General features: G+C 43.6%; 1 protein-coding gene across 1 annotated transcript in view; it reads left to right on the forward strand.

The window, feature by feature from the left end:
* Window positions 1-1,105: 1,105 nt before the first annotated feature.
* The window catches only part of ndufs4 (NADH:ubiquinone oxidoreductase subunit S4), a 24,798-nt gene continuing 3,759 nt past the window's right edge, over window positions 1,106-22,144 (forward strand). The window contains exons 1-2 of the mRNA XM_063195223.1: window positions 1,106-1,229; window positions 7,893-7,971. Of these exons, the coding sequence (XP_063051293.1) occupies window positions 1,147-1,229; window positions 7,893-7,971 (162 nt within the window). The 5' untranslated portion in view covers window positions 1,106-1,146. The remainder of the gene's footprint in view (window positions 1,230-7,892; window positions 7,972-22,144) is intronic.

Raw genomic sequence — 22,144 nt, forward strand, 5'->3', positions numbered from 1 at the left:
CTGAGCTGTGTGTTTCATTTGTCTAGTTCTAATGAGGTGAGAGAGAAGGGGATGAGGGAGAAGGAGGCATGCCATCCAACACTGCTCATTGTGCTCCCGCCTGGACTGGACCCAAAGAAAGGCCTGGGTATTTTTGGCATGGCCCTCTCTAAATTGTGGGACAGTCTCTAAGAAAATACAAAAAAAAAAAACCAACAGCATTGGCTTCATTAGACCTCTGAGCAGGGCCGCTGACAGCTTTGGCTAGGCCCGGGACAAAGACATCTGAAAGGGCCCCAAACCCAATCAATGCAATGTAATGAGGATCCAATTGGGGCCCCTCTCTCCCTGGGCTCGGGACAAGTGACCCCTTTGTCCCCCTCTGTCGGCTTTCCTGCCACTGAGGACCATAGACCCATTGGGAAATACCCTGTATGCCAGATTGGAAGTCCAGGCCTGAGTGTGTTGCTACTAAGGGCTGGGGCTGCTGGCTGCCGTGGCTCGGCTCCACCCAAGCGAGATGGGTTCCTTTTGACGGGCTCCGAAAGAGCATGGTGACATTTTGCAACCAAAATGTGAGAGAGAATGCAGAGAATTCATCCTCTTTACTTCAGTAATTAACACTGGTGAACAGTGGTCCAATTAAGCCACAGACTGTTGGTGTTGATGCTGCTGCAGCTGCTCTCTCTCTCTCTCTCTCTCTCTCTCTCTCTCTCTCTCTCTCTCTCTCTCTCTCTCTCTCTCTCTCTCTCACACACACACACACACACACACACACACACACACACACACACACACACACACACACACACACACACACACACACACACACACACACACACACCAAGACAGGTCACACGGTCAGGCAGTCACATCTAATGTCAACAGCACTGTTTATTTGTGATCATAATGTAGCCCAATATGTCACAGGTTATATCCCTAACCAACATTTGTATACTTCTTCTGTAATATTTTCAAGGCTTAGCCTTTATACAAAACTGGTGAAAGACAATAGGTTTAGCTGCATAACAGTATTTCACACAAGAAAGCAGGTCTTGACAAGCAGGAATACTCCCTTATACCCGTTTGCGTTGACTTAAACGAGACAGTTGAACTACTCGTTTTGGAGCTCCTTGCTTGCCGTAGTTTGACCAGATTATTGTAAATATGGCGTCCTCAATGTCACTTTTGAGTTTAAGTCGAGCATGTTTGCTGAATCCTGCGACCAGAGTGTTTTTAAACCCCAGCAGGTAACCAGTGTTTATTTCACATTTCAAATATTAGTCGTTTGAGTCGTATAAAACTCTGCTTTTGCCGTAATACGCGTGTGATGCTGAATGAAACGTCAGACCAATGTCAGCCAGATAGCATTAGCTGAATGTCGCTAGCATCTGTAAGCAAACATTTAGACACATCTCGCAAAAATGTAAAGATGAATTATGTATTTATTGGTTGTCAACCTAGCCAACTGCGTTTACATTACATGACATAAGTTATTGATGTTGGTCAGCCAAGGTACTGTGATAACTCTGGGGGACCGGCTAGTAGGCAAACATTATACATAGCTTGCTGTGTAAGGTTGGTGGGCTAAAGGACGTGCACATTCCTTTTCTCTTAGAAGTATCGTTTGACGTTGCAGATGTTATATATTCGTATTCCGCATACATGGCATGCAAGGAGAACTGCTTGTATGTCCTTAACGGGTTAGCTGTAATTAACTGGACATAGTTGTATGAACGTAGTGGCAGCCATAAACAAACATAAAGCCTAGCCCAGCTCAACCGTATAATGCAAGTTGTTGCTACCTTGTGTGCACCCTTCCCTGTATTTGGGAATATAGGCAATTGACCGTAAAGTAACCACTTCGATGGCTTAACTAGAGTTTCCAAAATGTGTTGAATTACTGAGAAAGCCCACAGGATAGACTAGATCTCCAGTTACGTAAGATTAATCCAGCTGCGTTGTTGTAAAATCAGATGTGACGATGGACAAACTCAGGTGACACTGAGTAAGATGAAGAATTACTTTGTATTTTCCACGAATGTTTTTCGTGTAAGGGTGGGAGACGTGACGCCTTGTTTTTTCGTAACATTGGTTCAAAACCTACAAAACTGTTATTTTCCTTTAAAAAACAAATGTCAATGAAAGAAGATGTGGTACATTATGTTTCATATTAGTCTTAGATGAGAAGAAACATTTTTGTTAAGATTTATGTAAAGGTTTATATGTCAAATTTCCTGCGGTGTGACTGTAACATTAATGAAACAATATATAATAATATATATATAAATTAACCAACAACATTTTGAATAATGTATGAAGCATTTGGCATGATTGCATAAATCTTAACTTTAGATTAAGATATGTGAATGTGGAAAAAACTCAAGACAGTAATATTAACTACAAGTTCAACTTCGTAACACAAATTGCGTCCTGTGGGGTGACATGTATGTCAATGTTTGTGAATGGGCAGCTGCAAGGCCAACTACAAGGGTCTTAAAGACTGGCTCCTAACCAGTCAGTACCTCAGTTATTGGAGAGTGTTGTGGAAGTTTAAGGTGACTCTTAACCTCTTAATATGTCTTCATATTGCAATCTTTCTGTCACGCAATGCTTAGGTTCATTTGATGGTGTCCTGTGGTGTGACTGCTCTTATAGGAGGAAAAAAAAGTTTTTTTTATTAATGAAAACACATATTAAGATTAAACACAATATCATTATCAAGTTAGCATGAGCTCAGATGTCAGTCATGTATACAAAAGGATTAAAATGGCCATAATGCAGTGAATTCCCTGTGGTGTGACTCCATTTTCCTGCAGTGTGACATGCCTATGCTATGTGTTGATGCAGGACACATTTTCCCAAAAATGGCAAAAATGAGGTGAAATTCCACAGACCACTAAGTGCTTTATTTTTTTCTATTTTTTTTCCAATTTTTATCCATCATTTTTTTCAGGAATTTGAAAAACTTTTTTTTTGTGTGCGTTACGCCCTTAAACGTCAACCACCCGTAAATGTTGTGGTATGGTCATGGATGCTACCATAATGACATACTCTAACACTGTTGCATACTAATTATATCCCCGAAACGCGGAGCGTCGGGGATGTAATGGTTTTGCGTGCGCCGCCGCCGCGTCCGCCGCCGCCGCGTCCGCCGCGTCCGCCGCCGCGTAAGGTCTTTCGTGTTAACGCGATAACTTTTGAACTGATGTTTGGATTTGTCCCAGATTTTTTTGGGTGAATGCTCTAGGGCAGGTTCATGAACTGATTCGAGTTTGGAGGTCAACACTTTCAAGATGGCTGAATTCAAGATGGCCGAATTTTTGTTTGGTCCATAACTTGTGACCGGGTGGATGGATTTGTCCCAGATTTGGTGTGTGAATGCTCTAGGGTAGGTTCATGAACTGATTAGAGTTTGGAGGCCAACACTTTCAAGATAGCTGAATTCAAGATGGCTGAATTATTGTTTGGCCCATAACTACTGACCGGGTGGATGGATTTGTCCCAGATTTTGTGTGTGAATGCTCTAGGGTAGGTTTATGAACTGCTTCGAGTTGGGAGGTCAACACTTTCAAGATGGCTGAATTCAAGATGGCCGAATTTTTGTTTGGTTCATAACTTCTGACCGGGTGGATGGATTTGTCCCAGATTTGGTGTGTGAATGCTCTAGGGTAGGTTCATGAACTGATTCGAGTTTGGAGGCCAACACTTTCAAGATGGCTGAATTCAAGATGGCTGAATTATTGTTTGGCCCATAACTACTGACCGGGTGGATGGATTTGTCCCAGATTTTGTGTGTGAATGCTCTAGGGTAGGTTCATGAACTGATTCGAGTTTGGAAGACAACACTTTCAAAATGGCGGAATTTTCATTTGGCCCATAACTTCTGACTGGGTGGATTGATTTGCCCGGTAACACCTTATTTTAATGGTTCACCATTTCAGTGAATCTACCATATTAGGTACAGTGTAATAGCCAATGTAACAATATTTAATACCATGTAATACTAGTGTAATACCAGTGTAACAATATGCAATATCTGGTACAGTGTAATAACGATTGTAACTGTATGCAATACCATGTAATATAGTGTAATACCAGTGTAACAATATGCAATACCATGTAATACCACTTACGCACAAACACATGATGTAAGTAAAAAAATGGCGGTGTTACACTGGTATTACATTGTATTAAATATTGTTACACTGGTTATTACACTGTACCTAATGTGGTATATCCACTGAACCATTAAAACAGTACTACCATTTGCCCCATTTTTTGCTTCATTTTCACAATAGTCGTTTGGTTTTAAGCCTATGCACGTCATGTCACGTCTGTATGTATCATATACGTTTACGAAATGGTGGACGGGAGTGGTAGGAATGATGGGGGACTGGAAGCGTCGCGTTTCGGGGATATACCTTAAGCAGTCGAAGGCGACTGCACAGGCAGTCTAGTTGATATTATGTCAAGAATAGATTGCAGACACTAGAGTAATTCTATGAAACTGGACACACTGACAGCAAGCCCACACAGTACTTTTATTAATCCCGAAGGAAATTGTGTTAAACCTAATTTAACCAAAGCAGTCTCCTTTATCCATTTAAAATAATCCATTAATTGGAGCCTCCTTTGGTGCCTCTGTTCTGTATTCAATTTGTTCTGATTTCAGGGTTTACAAACAGCACTGGTAAATCTGGTTTCATCATCTTGTCTGTAGGCCTAATGTTTATTATGGCCACCCAACAATACTCAGTAGCCTACTTTACCTTGTTAATTTAAACAAGATAGATAAGGGCAGTCATGGCGGTCAGGGCATCAGACCTGTAGCCCAAAGGTTGCTGGTTCGACTCCCTACCCGAATTCGGTTCCCCATCCTCCTCGATGACTGTGGTACCCTGAGCATGGTACCGTCCCGCTGCACTGCTCCCTTGGGGCGCCATTGGGGGCTGCCTCCTTGCACGGGTGAGACATGAGGTGCACTTTGGTTGTGTGCAGTATGCAGTGGACACATGTGTGCTGTGGAGTGCTGTGTCACAGTGACAATGGGAGTTGGAGTTTCCCAGGTGGGCTTTTAAGATTAGACTCAGAAATTGACCATAAAAAGTGTTGGTCAAACGACGTGCAAAACGTACAACCTTTGCTCGCAGCATTTTGGAGCAAGCCTTGTAATATTAGTTTTAATGTGTTAAATAGCGTGGTACTGCAAAGCTGAATACATGTATTGTGTAATACCATTAGCAACGTGTATCTTAATTTATTGACATCTTGCCGCCTTGCATCAACTTGGGCCAATATTTGTTGCACAATAAAATCTCTAGAGCCAGACTGCTGCATGTAACATAGCAAAAGTTATTTTGTGTTTGGCAGGCGAAAAGACTTTCACTAGGATGAAATCATTCTTGAAATGACATTATAGACCAGACAAACTTAAAGCTGGAAGATAATGAACTTCTATTTGGAGTCACTCATGACTTTGGCGTCAGCTTCTGGAAAATAAAAGGTCATTAAAATTATATGACGAATAAACCTTGTTTGCACTGTTGCCATGTAATTAAGTTAAACATATGACTCAAAATAGAAGAATATTTTGGATGAATTGTTGCCGGTGTTGCTCCTTTGTATTCAAAGCATAACCAGTGATGGGCAGCCTGGACCCATTGCCACATATTCCAAATGACCAGAGCTTCCAAACAACACCACAGACATTTTTTTTTAAGCTTACACTGACTGATATAATTAAGGCTGAATGTATAGTGTCTTACCCTCATGTAAACCTTTGCTAGTCTGTTTCTCCCTTAATATTAGAGTCAGATTCACACAAATGCAGTTCTGTTGTGCTACCTTGCTAGCACCTCTGTGTTGGTCGGGTCCCAAAGTGTCTGATTTCACATGAAATGACCCCTGTCCAATTCCAGACAATCAGCTGGTTGAATTTAACAGTTAAAACACGGTAATTTTATTTGGAAATGCATTGTAAACAACTGCCCATCATGGTTCTCACGTCCAGTGTGCCCCATCATCTTTGCTTCACCCATCACTTGGGTCCCTCACACTGGGGTCACCAGTCCTGATTGTCCCTTACATGGAATTACGGCTTACACGCAATAGGTATGCTTCTGATGGCCTCCTGGTAGCTATCCCACTTTCTAATACCATTTTTAGTGAAAGGGAGAAGAGTTGCTCCGCCGGGACTCGAACCCAGACCTTCCGGAGTACCAGACTGGGGCTCTGACCGCTACACGAAAGAGCCAGGCTTGTTAGTTTGAAAGTTAGAACAACACACCCACATCCCTAGTGATGGGTCACTCCATCACAGATTCTAATACTTTTTTTCCCCAGAGGCCCTTTTCCAACATGCCTGCATTTTAATTCCGTTGATTATTTGTTATGTAAAATTGGCAACTAGAACAGACAAAGCAGACGAAAGCCAGGAAAAAAACTTGACTGCTTTTGCCGGAGGTGATAATCACGTTAAAAAACTTGCTAATGTGTGAATTCTTTTTTTGGCAGTGAAATACTGTACAAGTGCACACTGATGATTGTGCATATTCTCTCATCCCAGAGCCCTTCTCATGTGGTTAGATGTCAGTATTTGATTGGAATGACATTCGAGCGAGGTGTGATCCAAAAAGCTATAGGCCAAACTAACCTATCAGAGCTAGATTGTTTTGCAATTGCTTTGCTCCACTTGTTGTGCTTACATGTACATTTCGCTTCAGGACTTGCATCAGGAGAGAATGAATGACAGGTCAAGCATGCTTGTAGGGCATTCGTGTTGGGCTGGAATAGTTTGTGAGCACTGACCAGCATATCCCAAATGGTGTTGCAATGTTGTGGGCATTCCCAACATAAATCCCCCTCCCCAACACACACACACACACACACACACACACACACACACACACACACACACACACACACACACACACACACACACACACACACACCGTGTTGCCACCCTTGCGCTGTGTTCCAGTCACGCAAATCCGCACAAAGTCGTTCTGTCCTCTTGCTTCTTGGTGATTTCAGAAGGGGGTGCTCAATGGGTCGGCTTGTGCTGTGAGCTGCAGAGACCTGGCACTCTCCCCAGGTCCTCTGTGGCTGGATGGAGACACAAAAGTAGTGAGCTCTGCTCTGCTCTGTTGGGCCAGCTGAGTCAGGCTTGGCCAAAAACCCAGCAGACAGAACTAATAGGGGGAGAGAAAGGACAAGCTGTCTGCCTGGGCTCCAACACTTCCACCCCGTCCCTTGTCGTCACCTCTCTTACCCTGTCTTTCTGTCGGGCTTTCACTCGCTCACTCCCCTCTCCTGTTTCTTTTTCTTTCAAGGTGGTGTTAGTCAAAAAGTGTTTAAAGTCCATTTGCGGGGCAGCATACTTTTGGGAGAGATTTGTATCTTGTGAGCTTTCTGACAGATATTTGCAATATTTAATTTTTTAAAAGTCAAGTTTCATTTCACTATTCCAGATTTTGTCACGCTTCATCAAGGTTCACTTCACGTTCACGTCATCAAGCTTCAGTTCACTTGAACATGTTTTATTTTAGTCTAGGCCACTTCTGATTTGTGGTCACATCAAGTGCATGTGAACTCCAGATTGGTCAGCTGCCTATCATTCGCATGCAGTGTTTTGTAAATCATTCTGAGTGTTGTTGTGCATTACAGACTTGTGTAGCTAACTGTATAAGATACAAACTGTACTTGTCCCATAGACATATTAAATTTGCAGCCTGGCCGGGTTATTTTTAAATAGGATGGCGCATAACATGAGCTATAAGCACATTGAGGACATACAAATATGCTTGTGTCAAATGTGTTGTGCATCACCCCATATCATATACAAGTACCACATGTGTTTTATGGATTTGTTAGCTTGAAGCTAATGTCATATGTCTGTCCTGTGTGTGTAGGGCCATCAGCACATCAGCATGGAAACAGGTGGAGACAAAAGGAACCGAATCCCAGCTGATCACCATCGATGAGAAGCTGGTAAGTTTCCCATTGCCCTTCTTTCCTTTTGTACAAGATGCAGACGAAAGTCAGATTCGCACAATGTAATTACCTTGTATGGACTATGGACCCTTGGTAATTTGTTATAATTGCGTAGAATGGCTGAGTTCTTTGTCCCGTACGAATGTGCCATGTCTTGATTGTCTTTACCTATTCCAAGGGGAGGCTCACAGTTAGTGAATTTGAAAACCCCTGATCTAGGGAATCACAAAACCAACTGGTGCTTGAGATGCCTAGATCTACTAGGTCTGATTTCTGTGCTGTGTACATGGCCTATAGGTGCTCTGGTGACTGTACCCGGGGCATGTGTCCACAGTCAGTGTTTTTCCCCCACTGCTCTTCTCTTTGAAGTCCCATCTGGAACCTCCTAACCAGTGTTGCCAGATTTGGTGGTAACCGCCCAATTGGGCTGCTTGGAATGGCCGTCTGCGGGTAAAAACGGGAAAAATGGACCATTTGACGTTTTTTTCGGCAGTTTTATGCCTGTAGAAATCAATGTAATTTGTTGAAATTGGGTGGAATTTAGCGCCTCTGGGCGTTTTTTGAGCGCCTTTTGGGCAGGATTTGATCAGACACATCTGGCAACTCTGCTCCTAACCAGATAAATGGTTCACATGACAGGGAAAAAAATGATGTCTTCATCTGTTGAGCTATATGATAAAAAGCTATACTATGCTACAGTGTTTCAGTGTATCACTTTAGATTAATTATTTACTTGCCACACAGAGAAAAAAGAAAGAGCTTGTTTAATCCATCTGTCTCGTGCTATTTACACAACTTGTCAGCTCAAGGAGTGGTTTTCATTGCCTTCATGTTATGGCTATCAAAGTAAGTTTTTTTTTCTCTCTGTGCTTTCATCTCAATCATACAATTCCTTTGACATACTTTCGAAATTATTACAGGCCTGTAACTTTTTAATCTTGACTGAATGTGGTCCATGCAGTCTAAACTTAGTAGTTTGAACTTGCACTCCCTGTGTCGTGGGGGGGTATTGAAGGGAGGCAGGGTGAGGGGAACTCTTCGAGGCCAAGGAGGGGAGTTGAGACACAGATGACGGAGGGTAGTATGACTTTTTTTTTTCACTTTTATTTTTCAGGACATTGCACATTAATGAACATACAAACATGTATGTGGGTGGGAGACGTGACGCCTTGTTTTTTCGTAACATTGGTTAAAAACCTACAAAACTGTTATTTTTCCTTTAAAAAACAGATGTCAATGAAAGAAGATGTGGTACATTATGTTTCATATTAGTCTTAGATGAGAAGAAACATTTTTGTTAAGATTTATGTAAAGGTTTATATGTCAAATATCCTGCGGTGTGACTGTAACATTAATGAAACCTGGAATATAATATATATATATATAAATTAACCAACAACATTTTGAATAATGTATGAAGCATTTGGCATGATTGCATACATATTAACTTTATATTAAGATATGTGAATGTGAAAAAAACTCAAGACAGTAATATTAACTACAAGTTCAATTTCGCAACACAAATTGCGTCCTGTGGGGTGACATGTATGTCAATGTTTGTGAATGGGCAGCTGCAAGGCCAACTACAAGGGTCTTAAAGACTGGCTCCTAACCAGTCAGTACCTCAGTTATTGGAGAGTGCTGTGGAAGTTTAAGGTGACTCTTAACCTCTTAATATGTCTTCATATTGCAATCTTTCTGTCACGCAATGCTTAGGTTCATTTTATGATGTCCTGTGGTGTGACTGCTCTTATAGGAGGAATTTTTTTTTTCATAAATGAAAACACATATTAAGATTAAACACAATATCATTATCAAGTTGGCATGAGCTCAGATGTCAGTCATGTATACAAAAGGATTAAAATGGCCATAATGCAGTGAATTCCCTGTGGTGTGACTCCATTTTCCTGCGGTGAGACATGCCTATGCAATGTGTTGATGCATTTTCCCAAAAATGGCAAAAATAAGAAAAAATTCCACAGACCACTAAGTGCTTTATTTTTTTCTATTTTTTTCCATTTTTTATCCATCATTTTTTTGAAATTTGAATTTTTGAATTTGAAAAACTTTTTTTTTTTTTTTGCGTTATGCCCTTAAACGTCAACCACCCATGTAAATATGACAGATTATAGCACAAATGCTCATTTCCATCTGGTGTCCAAAATAGGCCGGCTACATGTTTACAAGTATGATGACAAGCTGTATGATGAGGTAGGTGGGGCTGAAATTGAAGCTGGGTCTCTCTGAGGTGGCCATTGTGGTTTTAGTTAGTGCTGAAATCTTTGGTAGGGGCAGTAATCTGAAAAACCAAACTCAACTCAGACTAGCACTCTGCTAACTGCAAGTGACTGTGAAAGCATTGCACTGATCACTTTCAGCACTATCAGCATTTAATCTGTAGATGTTATGCCAGCCGGGAATCCATCAATTGTTAATGTCTGCGCGATGCAGCTTTTTAGAAATTGAAACGAACAGCGCTACCAAAAGTCACATAATTATATGCTATGCGACTTTGAGCTCTGTTTTAGCCATGTCCATTTAGGAAAGTCCAAAAGAAAAAAAATAGAATGAAATGGATTTTGCGGCTTTCCATCACTCTCGTCGCTTGCAGTTAGGACAGGGTGTATGAAGGCTGCAGTCCTACAGAGCCCAGTCTGAAGATGAGCTCATAGTCTTCCAGAACTGTAAAGCCCACAGAGCCCCTTGCATCATTACGCACCTCTTGTTTGATTTACCATCATTACCATCGATAATCAGACTGAGTGTTCATGTAGTGACAAGAGACCCTGAATGGAATCATGAATAAATCTTTATGGTAGACTGTTAGAAACGGAGGCAGACGGAACCCAACCAAGATACATTCCGTCAAAAACAAGACAGCACGCCAGGCAACCAACCATCCAGACAGAACATGCAATAGATGGACAGTAAGTCATTCAACTCGCTGGACCAAAGACCCCAGTAAAGAGGCTCTAGGTGAGATGACCAAGCAGCACATCTCCAGTTAGTTCAAAGAGACACGACTGTCGAGACAGACAGCAGAGTCTGAAGACATGCAGACAGATTAAGGGAGACGCATTCTGACAGAAGGATAGACTCCTCTAACCAGGCTGCCAAAGGCATCTCACAAGAAAGAAGAGGACAAAAATGAGAAAGCAGACAGACACCGTTTACGTGAGGTGGAAACGGGCTGGCTGGAGGTGGAAATGGGCTGGCTGACCCAGACGTAAACAAGAGCAGACAGTGACTGACGGAAAAGAGCTGAAGAGTGAACAAATAGACGTGACGGCAAAGCATATTTCCAAACTACTTAAAAGTGGACAAACTTACTGGTGTGCCTCCAATGTCTGGGGCCTGCCCAGTGTTCTTTACCCCACACAACAATTTGGTGGTGGTCCCTTAACTAGTTCATCCTGCACTTCGTACTAAAAAAAGATCCACTCACAAGATTTTACTCATAAGCAGATGCACACCAAAACATTTGGGTGGTCTCAGTGGTTGGGGAATCGTGTTTGTTTAAACGAACCTCGCCAGAGAGACAGAAAAAAAACTCTTCCACCAAAACTTTCGGCCGGCACCCCAAGCGTAAACCAAGGCTTTGCGCTAATTCCTACCAGACGACAATTGCCTCTTAATCACAATGGGTTCTGTGACCGTCTGCCTCATGCCCGTGTCATCCCACCGCCGCACCGCACCACACAGTTGCTGTCTCAGCTGCCCGATACTGTCTCGGCTATCCGATGCTCTCAGCGCAAAACCCTGGCCATGGAATGCTGAAAAGGGATTGTGGAGGTCATTCAACCTCCAGTCTGAGGATGGGAGGTTTCGAGACACTGAGATTATGCCGAATGCATAGCAGACGGTGCTAAATATAATGGCAGAGGGTGATAGACTGTGACTGTGCCAAAGCGATGATGGACGCTGTGAAACTGTGTTAAATGTATGGTAGCTCGATTGTGTTAAATATTCCGATTAAGGTGTGAGGCTTAGAGTGTCTATGAGGTAATGTGTAATGTATGTCTGAGACAGAAAAGATCTTTAGAAACCAAACACAAAGCACACTACTGCTTGATTGACAGAAAAAAACACTGGTAATAAGAAAAAGTCAGAAAACCTTTTCGTGAATCCAGCCATTAAATAAAAAGTCAGAAGCATCAGGTTTTCTGTCATGTTCTGTCATTAAGAGTGGCCTTTTTGTTAGGCTGGCACTGTTACTAGATTGTGCCATGATCTACGTGATGAACTGTGACAGCACTAAATACATTTATGGCAAACTGTACATTTGATTGAAATGACTGGCTGCATCCTGGCAAAGAGCATTTCATCAAGCCCTAATACCACATAGGCAGGTGTGATGTAGAGCTGTTTCTTTCGTCTGAGATTGTCCTAGATTTTTCGCACTGTTTCAAGTTCAGAATGCTTTGCCTTAAGACAGCCGTTCAATCTGCCGGCCGGCCAGCCAGTTCAAATAAGTGATAGACTGCGAGTGTGCTAAATGTATGGCAGGCAGACGGTGATAGGCTGTCACTGTGACAAACGTATGGCAGCCTGCCTCCTTCGATGTTCCCCAGTTACACACACACACACATACACATACACATACACACACACACACATACACACGCAGTCTGCTCTAGCTTTCCCAGTATTCTGATCGCCTTGACGAAAGACAATCTGCTCCGGGGAATTTGCAAATGTGGTTCTCTGGCACGGCCAAACGGTCCATGGATGTTCTTTTTCCTTTTTATTAGATGGCCTCGTAGCATTTGCCAATATAATGGTGTAAAAAGGTTGAGGGAATAAAGCTTAATCTGATTTTGCATGTTCAAATAATAATAAAAAAAGTTTTCATTGAGTGATTTTCATCGCTTATAACATGTTCACGCACAGACTTCAGTGTTTCTTTTTTTCCATTTATGTCTGCTTCACCTTGTCGCCTCCCCTCCCCTCGATAGCTGTTCATGTTGACAGTATTCGTCAAGCTAAATGTACAGTAATGTGCTTGTCAACATGGTGTGTGAGTGCGAGACGTGAAGTCATTGGAATTCAGCCGCTCAGATTCAGCCCCCCAGTGCTTGAGCCATTTATGCCCCATGTAAAGCTGTCGCTCTGGCGTTGTGTGTGTGTGAGCGTGCGTGTATGTGTGCATGTGTGTTTATGTGTGTGTACCTGTGTCTGGCATGCTTGTGTGAGGGCATGTGCTTGTCTTTATGAAACCAACCCTTTGTGGATAAATTTGTGTTTTTCCAATCCTCAGTAGAAATCCATTGATTTGCACAAGACTGCTGGTGCCAACACTGTAGAGGTGCGTGCGTGCGTGCGTGCGTGCGTGCGTGCGTGCATGTTTCCAAATGGTGCCAGAGGACACGGCTGTCAGCCCCTCTACCTCAGAGTGGTGTCTGGTTTGCATCCCCTCTCTCTGAGCTCTCGTGGGTATGTCATCCAGGCAGGGCTGCGGTTGTTTATTGCAACCACTCATTAGCCCCACACGTCAATCGCTGCCTTCCCTCAAAAACCAAACACGCATACACAAATTTCAGTTTTTTTTTTCCGCTTTCTCATAAGAAATCTGAAAACTATGCGCAAACTTTGGGGATTTTGGGAAGAAAGCACTCCAAGAAAGTATGAAAGTATGAAAGACATGATCTAGTATGCGGATCCGTGATGCAGGCTGACAGACAGACAGGTAGGCAGGGCCGCTTGTGACTCTGGCTAGGCTCCCGCTAGTGGGCGGAAGGCTGACTTCCCACCCCTCCCCACCCACTCCTCGCTTTTGCTTAGTAATGACTGTTTGATTAAGCACTGCGGGAGGCTAGCAGGACACGGTAGCGAGTCACTGATATGCACGTAGGCTTGCGCATAATAGCTGCAGGGCACCGTCCTAGCCTGCCTGCCCGTCTGTCTGTCTGCCTGCCTGCCTGCCCGTCTGTCTGCCTGCCTTGCCTGTCTGTCTGTTGGTCGCACCAAGCTTTTAGACAGGGCTTTGGTCTAGCAGGAAGTTCTCTGTGGTAGGATCAACAGGCCACACGTGTCTTGTCAAATGTCTAGACTCCCACTAGACAGGAATACAGCCAATCTGCTTTAATTTTTTGTTCAGTGCCTGATTTTTGTGAAGTGAAGGATGGGTAGATCTTCTGATTGTCCCTTTTTGCTCGTCGTTTATTCTCCCATTTTTGTCTCACTTTTTATCTTTCCATTGTTTGAATGAATTGTCTGTTTTTGGGTCGACCCTCGAGTTTGCCTTTTTTGGGGGGGGCAGCAGCAGCTATGTAGTGAGTCTTGTTTTACCCTAAACTGATGAGTAAGGCTTGCATTTGTGTTTTGCATATTTGTTTTAAACGTGGCCTTGTTGCACGATTGCCCTCAAGCAGTGGGCACAGTGTGGCACATGTGGCCCTTTGTGCTCTCCGAGTGGCTGAAATTCTTTCCAAGTCCCCACCAAAGACGACTGGAGGGGGATTGTTGCTGAGTTTGCTCATTGTTGGAACTTTGATGGGAAGCACATGTTAATCTTAGACCTTTGGGTGGGTCAGTCGTTTTTTACAACTGTAAAGGGCCTTGTTTAATTGGCCATATTTGTTGTTGTGGATGCATGGAACATTGCTTTAGCCATTATAGACATAGACAGCCATTGAAGGTCCACTCCATTGCCCTGAAGAAGATATTTGACCAAAAGCTTGGCAGTTAAAAAAAACCTAAAGTATTAAAGTGTGCAGACATCTTTGCTTCAAATTTCCCAGAGATTGAGGTTATCATTGCAGCTGGGTCTTCTCTGCTTGCCAGGATGGAAACCTTGAGTTCTGTAGCTGTGCGCATGCTTTTCATGACAAGTTAGGAACAGCATAAACCCTCTGTTTTTTATTGTGTGACCCAGTGAGAAATCCAGCGTCCTCGGAAGGTGCTAGTTCAATATGGCTCAGTTGCTGCATATTATGAAATACTGTAAATATACTTAAATCTGTGGCATTGGCCCCGGTCTCCAAAACAAGAACTGGGGCCAAAGGCCTCTATTCTCTTCAGTGTCTGGGTAGCAGCAAGACTGCCATGGAGGTCTCCATCTCCAAGACTACCTCTGTGTAGATTCTAGATTCTTAAACCTTTTCACTTTACAGTAGAAGGTGCTGTCTCTTGGCAACCACTAACCTGGAAGAAAACAACAAAGAGGGTCAAGTGAAGGTTCTCCAAAGAGCCTCCCCTATTTTATCCATTGATAAAATACCTCAAGCATTTACTTTTTAAGAAACCTTCAGCCCTTCAACACCGATCTGTGCTCACAGTAATCGGAAATGTAATCTTCCGTCTTTCAGTGCCGATTACCCTCTTTCAACATACAGAGGTTTTTGTAATTTGGGGATTTCTCTCCATTTCTCAACATGGCCCATTTGAATATCAAAACCATATGGATCTGTCCTCAGTTGTGGTTCATATATAATTACACAAAGGCATTTTTCGTTGTAAGGCATTATAAAATCAACTAATTTCCTAAAACGGCTCACCAGGCCTGGTGAGGTATAAGAAACACAAGAATTCTGCACCAGTACTGAACCCTTCCTCTAGATCTTATCAGCACATCTAGGCATTCGTGTGAAAGCACAGTGTTGAGGAAGGAAGCTGAAGAGGCAATGGAGCCAATGGAGAAACCTGGTCCCAGAGTCCTCGTGTATTTGTCTGCTTGTCTCTGTGTGTCTTACTCCACTTCTCTTGGGAGAAGTGGTCCAGGTTCCTTGTCTGCCTGCCAGCATACCCGTCTACCTGCCCGCTTTCCTACCTGCCCACTTGACTGTCCCGCCAGCCTGTCCGCCAGCCCCTGTGCCCGATCCTTTCTCTTCCTGTCTGCATATCTGCTCCTGCTCCTCCTCCTCCTCCCTCCTCTCTGCTCTGAGCCCAAAGGTATTGGGGGCAGGCAGGCGGCGTCACGCCAGCTGGCCGTGTAGAGGGCCGTGGGTGCCCAGTCTACTCAGCACTGTTGCATCTTGTTACAGGCTCTCACAATCACCATTATAGACAGGGAAACTTCACTTGTGCCAGTCAGCACTGGGGACACTCCACTCTCTGTCTCTGCCCTCCCTCTCTGTCTCTCTCTGTGTCTCTGTCCCTATTGTGTCTGCATTTTTCTCATTTGGTTTGTTTGATTTCATTTCCCACTACTTCTACTGAAAGTATTCTGGGTGCTCTGTTACAGTAAGATATTTTTCTCTTTAGTTGTAACCCAGCATAGCACACACTTGAGAATGAACTGCTAGTGGTGAAGTGTTTTTCACTTAAACCAATGAAATTCTACTTGTTCCTCTCATTGTACAAAAAAAATCTCTACTCATTCATTTTTGTCGCTCTCACTCTCCGTCGGTCTCCCGCTGTGTCCTCCGTTCACCCGCCTCTTCCCGCCACTCACCTCACTTCACTTCTCTTCAGTTTTTCCCTCAGCGGTCGCATCTCAAGTGTCTTGTTTTGTCTAGCCATCTCTCTCATCACCTTGTTCAGCCAAAACCAGGGAAAAAAAGGTGTCCAGGTCCTCGAGCCGGAAGACGGCGTCAGAGGATATGGGTTTCTCTGAAGGCAAATTCCCACTGGTGGACCGTACCCCTCCACCCGCTCCTCCCCACACACTCCTAACAAGCCCAATCCCTCACCTCAAACTAAACAACCACCCTTGCTTGCTTCTCTCAAGGGCAGTCTTCTGGGGTGTCACCTCCTAGATAATGTTTCCTTATCTTGACTCTTAACAGTGTACAGGGAGTACCCTTTTAAAAAAAGGTTGTGAGTACTGCCAGACCGTTTTGCCTCCTACATGCAAGACTTTTCAGTTGGAGCAGCGTACTTCAGTGTTTTTGGCGATATCCTGAACAATAATGCACTATCATTCTTTCGGGTCGTTTTTTGATGCCTCTTACAGCATACTGTCGTCTGTTGCATCGTTTTGGTGTTTCATTTCCTCTCTCTCTCTCTCTCTCTCTCTCTCTCTCTCTCTCTCTCTCTCTCTCTCTGCCGCTCTGCCTCATGATGAATGAGTTGGCCTTGGTCAGATGTTGGTGACTTCTGCACGTGTTTTGAGCATTCATTCGTTCACATGTCTTGATTGAAATGGTCAGGAAAACAACACCACTTGTGTGAATGTCATCAATTTTATGTTTGAGCAATTGTTCCATAATAATTACCACGTTGGTGCTATGACGTACAGGAGGGACTTAATTATAGCACCCAGTCATATGTACTAGTAGTAGTTTTTGAAGTGTTCGACAAAGTGTTGAAGTGTTAAACTTTCGCATGAAATCAAGGTCTCTTAACCTTTTCCTGCTTCCCGCTTTGCCAGACTACAACTACTGAGTGACTCAGCTGGGAAAAAAAGAATTCTCTTGGGACAGCTTGGTTTCCCAAGTGATATTTCGACACGGGCATTAGAGGGCCTAATGTGATTATTAAGACCACTTCTCAACAAAAAAAAGTGTCTGGCTGCTAAAATTCACATCTCCGTTAAGTTTCATCACCCTTAGCATTTGATCATCAAAATTCATCACCTCAGATTTTCTGGGGTCCTATAATCAGTTTCTGCTGTTCCTTGTCTGGAGTGACTTTACTGTAATTGTGGCATGTAAGACTGCACTTTGCACGTCAGCGGCTTGCAGTCAAAGCCACATGTACGCTCAATTCAAGACTCACAGGGTCTATTTTGTTCCTTCTTTTGCCCTGCCATGCATGCCGTGTGTGATTCCCAGCGTTTGCGCTCCTTGTTGATCTCCGAGCATCAGTGGACTTTAAAGAGAGAGTAATGAAGTCTTCCCATATAAACGCCTTTGCGTTTGCAGCTGCTCTGCAAAAATCTGCTATGGATTTCGCTGCTTCCTGCTAGCATGAGAGCCTCTGCTAAGAACCTGCTAAGGGAAATGAAAAGTGATTATGGGCTATATCCCGTCACTGCTATGTAAGTGACTCCATGTTGTTTGCAGTGTTGCCTTCGTGCCGTCTCGTCTCTCAGTAACAGCTTGCAGAGACAAACAAACAAGGGTCGAAACTGGGCCTTACTCTTCGGAAGCGATCCTCTCGACTGTAACATGAGTATTTGGTTAACCCCTGGACGCCAACTGCGTTCACATTCTCTGTCTGTCTCTCTCTCTCTCTGCCCGTCCCCCCCCCCCCCCCCCCCCCCACCCCCCCCCCCCCCCCCCCCCCCCCCCCCTCAGTCTCTTTCTTTTTTGGGTGTGTCTTTTTTACTGTCCCTTTTGAAAGACGCAAACATGCACATAAAGACGCAGATCATGTGTTTTGTGTGTTTGTTCGTACGTATTAGCAACTGGTTTGTAGATATCTCCAGAGATGGACTTCAAATTCAGCTTTGGCTGCTGGTTCGGCAGCACTGACAGGTTGGTGTAGGGCAGCTTATTGGGCCAAGGGGTTAAGGGTGAGATGTTTTCTGTCTTTCTACTGATTTCACCTAAAGTGATCAATTTACTTAGCCAGGCCGTGCCCTCCTAGTGACGCAACAGCTTCAGCGTTGCTACCAGTCAGGTCAAGTATCAATGCAAGTACTTTCTGAGTTCCCGCAAATAAGGGAACTCCTCCTTCTTTGTTGGGAAGTGAACAATCATTAGCAAACCAAGGGAGGCCATTTGGGAAATGCCATGTGGAAATGTTAATTGTTATGCATTTGGTCAGACCAGGTTTTGAAGAGATTTGAAAGTCGATGATAATCAGGCTACAATTCACTGTAGAGGCTTCCCATTCGGGGCTACCCCCACCCATGTGAAGGATAGAGAGAGAGAGAGAGCGTGTGGGAGGCCACCCCGGGTGAAGGATCTGACAGCAGCTTCTCTTCTGTCAACATGGGTATAGTGGGGAGGGAGGGCTAGGTGGGCAATAACATCCTGCTGGCTGGAAGACGTGCATCAGTGTGAAAGGCACTTTTGCTTCAATTGGTTTTGGTGCTCCCTATGACCTGTAACTATACTTCAGTAACTTTGGACGAACTAGCTGTCTTTCTGTAGCTTGATTGTATGATGCCGTTTTCAGCCTGTTGGGCAACAGATGACAAAAAAATATTTAATGCTTCCTTAAGAAACCTTTCAGACAATGTGGTTAGTCAGCCTGGTATGCTTTTCAGCCTTGAAAAGTTAAATATTCTACTGCATTTGTCAGAATCAATCTATGGTGACCGGAGACCACAGTGGACTTCGAGGTTGCACCTCAAGATAGAAATATTTTTCTATATTTGTCCATGAAGATTTTTTTGTCAGCTTCACAGACCATCAAAATGAAAAGTTTAATGGGTTCTCTTTGAGTGTGCGTGCGTGTATGCGTTCGTACGCCTCTGTTCCTTCCAAACTACCTCGGTAAGTGAATCTGCATGCATACATGCACCAAAGGCTTAGAGGTCCTGCCGCTAATCTGTTTTCAAGTCCCTCGTATTCATTTCAGGGAGAGATGCTTTCTTCACCGCCTCTTCCAACATCAACTTTGTCCACCCGTCTCTTTGTCTATGATGATTTAATTTTTTGCTTGGGTTGTACATTATCATAACAAGACTGCATTAAAACTGATATTGTAAAACGATACGACCTTTCCAATATGCTATCTCCATCGAAACTCTTTTCTTTGGTACTTTATTCTCATGTAATGAGTTTGTGTAGGCAAGAAAAAAAAACATCTGGAAGTGAGCAAGATCTTTTTTTCAGTCCCTTGGCCTGTTTGATATCGTCTTTCTGTTCCATATTTCAAATTCCTTGCGCTTTCAGCTCTGTCCAGAAAGCCACTATAGGCGTCATCCATGTTTGTGCTTTTACAAGCCACCAGTGCCTCCCTTGGCCTCCTTTCCCTTGCCTTTCATTCCATCCCCAGACCTGCTATTGCCATCATGCAATATGTTTTGCCCTTGTCACTGTGTGTGGCTAAACAAAAAGCATGTTCCTTAGGGCAGCTGTATAAACTACACTTCAGTAACTTATAGGCAGGGGAGTACTTCACCTGTGAACCAAGACTGGGGCCACTTCATGGGAGTGGTTTTGTGTTTGTGTGTGTGTGTGTGTGCGTGCGTATGTGTGTGCGTGCGTTAACGTGCATGTGTTTTGGAAGAGGAATCGAAGTGGTGGATACCGGTAGAGTGGTGTTGTGTTGGTCATTTGTCTGGGCTTCCTCGGAGCTTCTGACAGCTTTTCTTGCTATCTCTTTTGTGCCCTCGTGATGGGAGGACCCACGACTGCCCTTGCTCCCTCCCTGTACACTCCTGTAGACACGTGCATGCATAAATCATGCTGAGCGCAGGGACCATCATCGCATAGAAACGAATGCTTCCCTCAGCACGTGCAGAGCGGTGTAGATGGCGCCCGAGCTGGTTTCAACTGGCCAAAGTGACACTATTATGTACAATCTACAGAGGTTGGACAAAATATCCGAGACACCTGTCATTTTAGTGTGGGAAGTTTCATGGCTCAAGTGGACCAGCCTGTTGGCTAATCTTCATTAGCTGCACATTGCACCAGTAAAGTGAAGTGTGAAGGTTTAATTAGCGAAGAGCACAATTTTGCTCAACATTTTGCAATGCACACAACATTACGGGTGACGTATCAGAGCTCAAAAATGTGAAATTCTTGGTGCACGTGTAACTGTTGTATCTTTGACCGAGACAGCAAGTCTTTGTGATGTATCAAGAGCCACGGTATCCAAGGTAATATCTGCATACTACCAAGAAGGATGAACCACATCCAACGGGATTACTGTGGACGCAAGAGGAAGCTGTCTGAATACTCTGAAAAGGATGTTTGGGTGCTAACTCGGAATGTATACAAAAAAATCGATCGGATCGATCACCCTGGATTTTTGTCAAGCGTATGGCTAACAGAAACAAACCAACAAACCGAAAGCTATTTTGAAGTGGTAGACACTATTCTCTGTTTCGTGTCATAAAAAAGTAAAAGACTGAAAAGTAAAAACTGAGCCGATATGCTCTCCCACATATTTTGGCAAGGGACTGTCATGCAAGGCTCGTTGAAGCGGCCCTTGGCCTCCCAGCCAGTTGACGTGAAAAGCCTTTCACCCACTTTCTCCCCCCTTCCATTCTTTTATGTGTGGAGAAGCACGGAGGTGTCAGAAATATCGACACGCTTTTCACATGACGAAGACTTTGCCAGACTCTCCTCTCCTCTGCTCTGCTCTCCTCTCTTCGTCCCAGCCCCAGGCCCCCCACCCACCATGTCACCCAAAGCTTGGGATTCGGTGGTCTCGCTCAGGTATTGTCGGGGGCCCTGTGAATAGTGTCAAACTTCATAGTTTTCATTTGGCTTCCTGTATTTCGAAAGACTGGAAAGAAAAAAGTGCCCTCAGTGTGTATTGTTTTTTTTTCTCTCTTTTTCCTTTTTTGTGTGCTTCAATGCCACATTGAAACCACCAGGCCTTCGCTTTTTTTGTTGCTGGGTGTATTGTGCCCCCCATGGTTGAAGATAGCCCTCCTAGTTTTTCAGGCTTAATTTATGCAGACGTTAAAGTCTAGACTGGTCTTCTTTTTTTTCCTTCCTTCTTTTCTTTCTTTCTGTCTTTTTTAAGTCGCAGGACAATACATGGGTTTCTTGAATCGAGTTTTAGTTGTCTGCACTTGTTTTTTTTCCCTCCTTCTTCCCCAAAGTTTGGCTATTCTTACCAGTAGTAAACAGTGGCCCTAAAGATGAAGGATTTCTTCAGGCTGAAGTGTTTTGACTGAATGTCTGCAGAGGTTTTGAGTAACAGAAGAGCTAGGGCTCAAAGGCGTATGTGGTCTTGCCAGAAGTCTTCGAAGTACCAAATATAATCCACCAGTGTTTGACTGTGGCATGTCTGGTGGTGTTTGTAGTTCACCTCAAATGGAAGTACGGATTTAAGGAACTGAAATGTAAAAAAGATTTAGGGCAGTTCCCCATTGTGTGGGAATTTATTGTATAGGTTGTCCATGATTGTCGCCTATTGAAGGGAAAACAGATGGTCAAGTTTTCACAACTTGTTCATAACGCCCAGAAACGACTTTAATTTTTAAAAAAAATTGTATTGATACATTTTCTGAATATTGATTTCCCCAATTGCGTTTAACATTTTTTTACACTTAGCGTTGTGTAATTTTACCATAATTGCAAAACCTTGTGAAGGATTGTGTTAATAAATAAAAGTATGGTGCAGCGCTCAACACACTTGTTTGCATTTGATTTTTGTTATT

Source organism: Engraulis encrasicolus, chromosome 3, assembly GCF_034702125.1.
Source record: "Engraulis encrasicolus isolate BLACKSEA-1 chromosome 3, IST_EnEncr_1.0, whole genome shotgun sequence".
In the NCBI taxonomy this organism is placed as follows: Eukaryota; Metazoa; Chordata; class Actinopteri; order Clupeiformes; family Engraulidae; genus Engraulis; species Engraulis encrasicolus.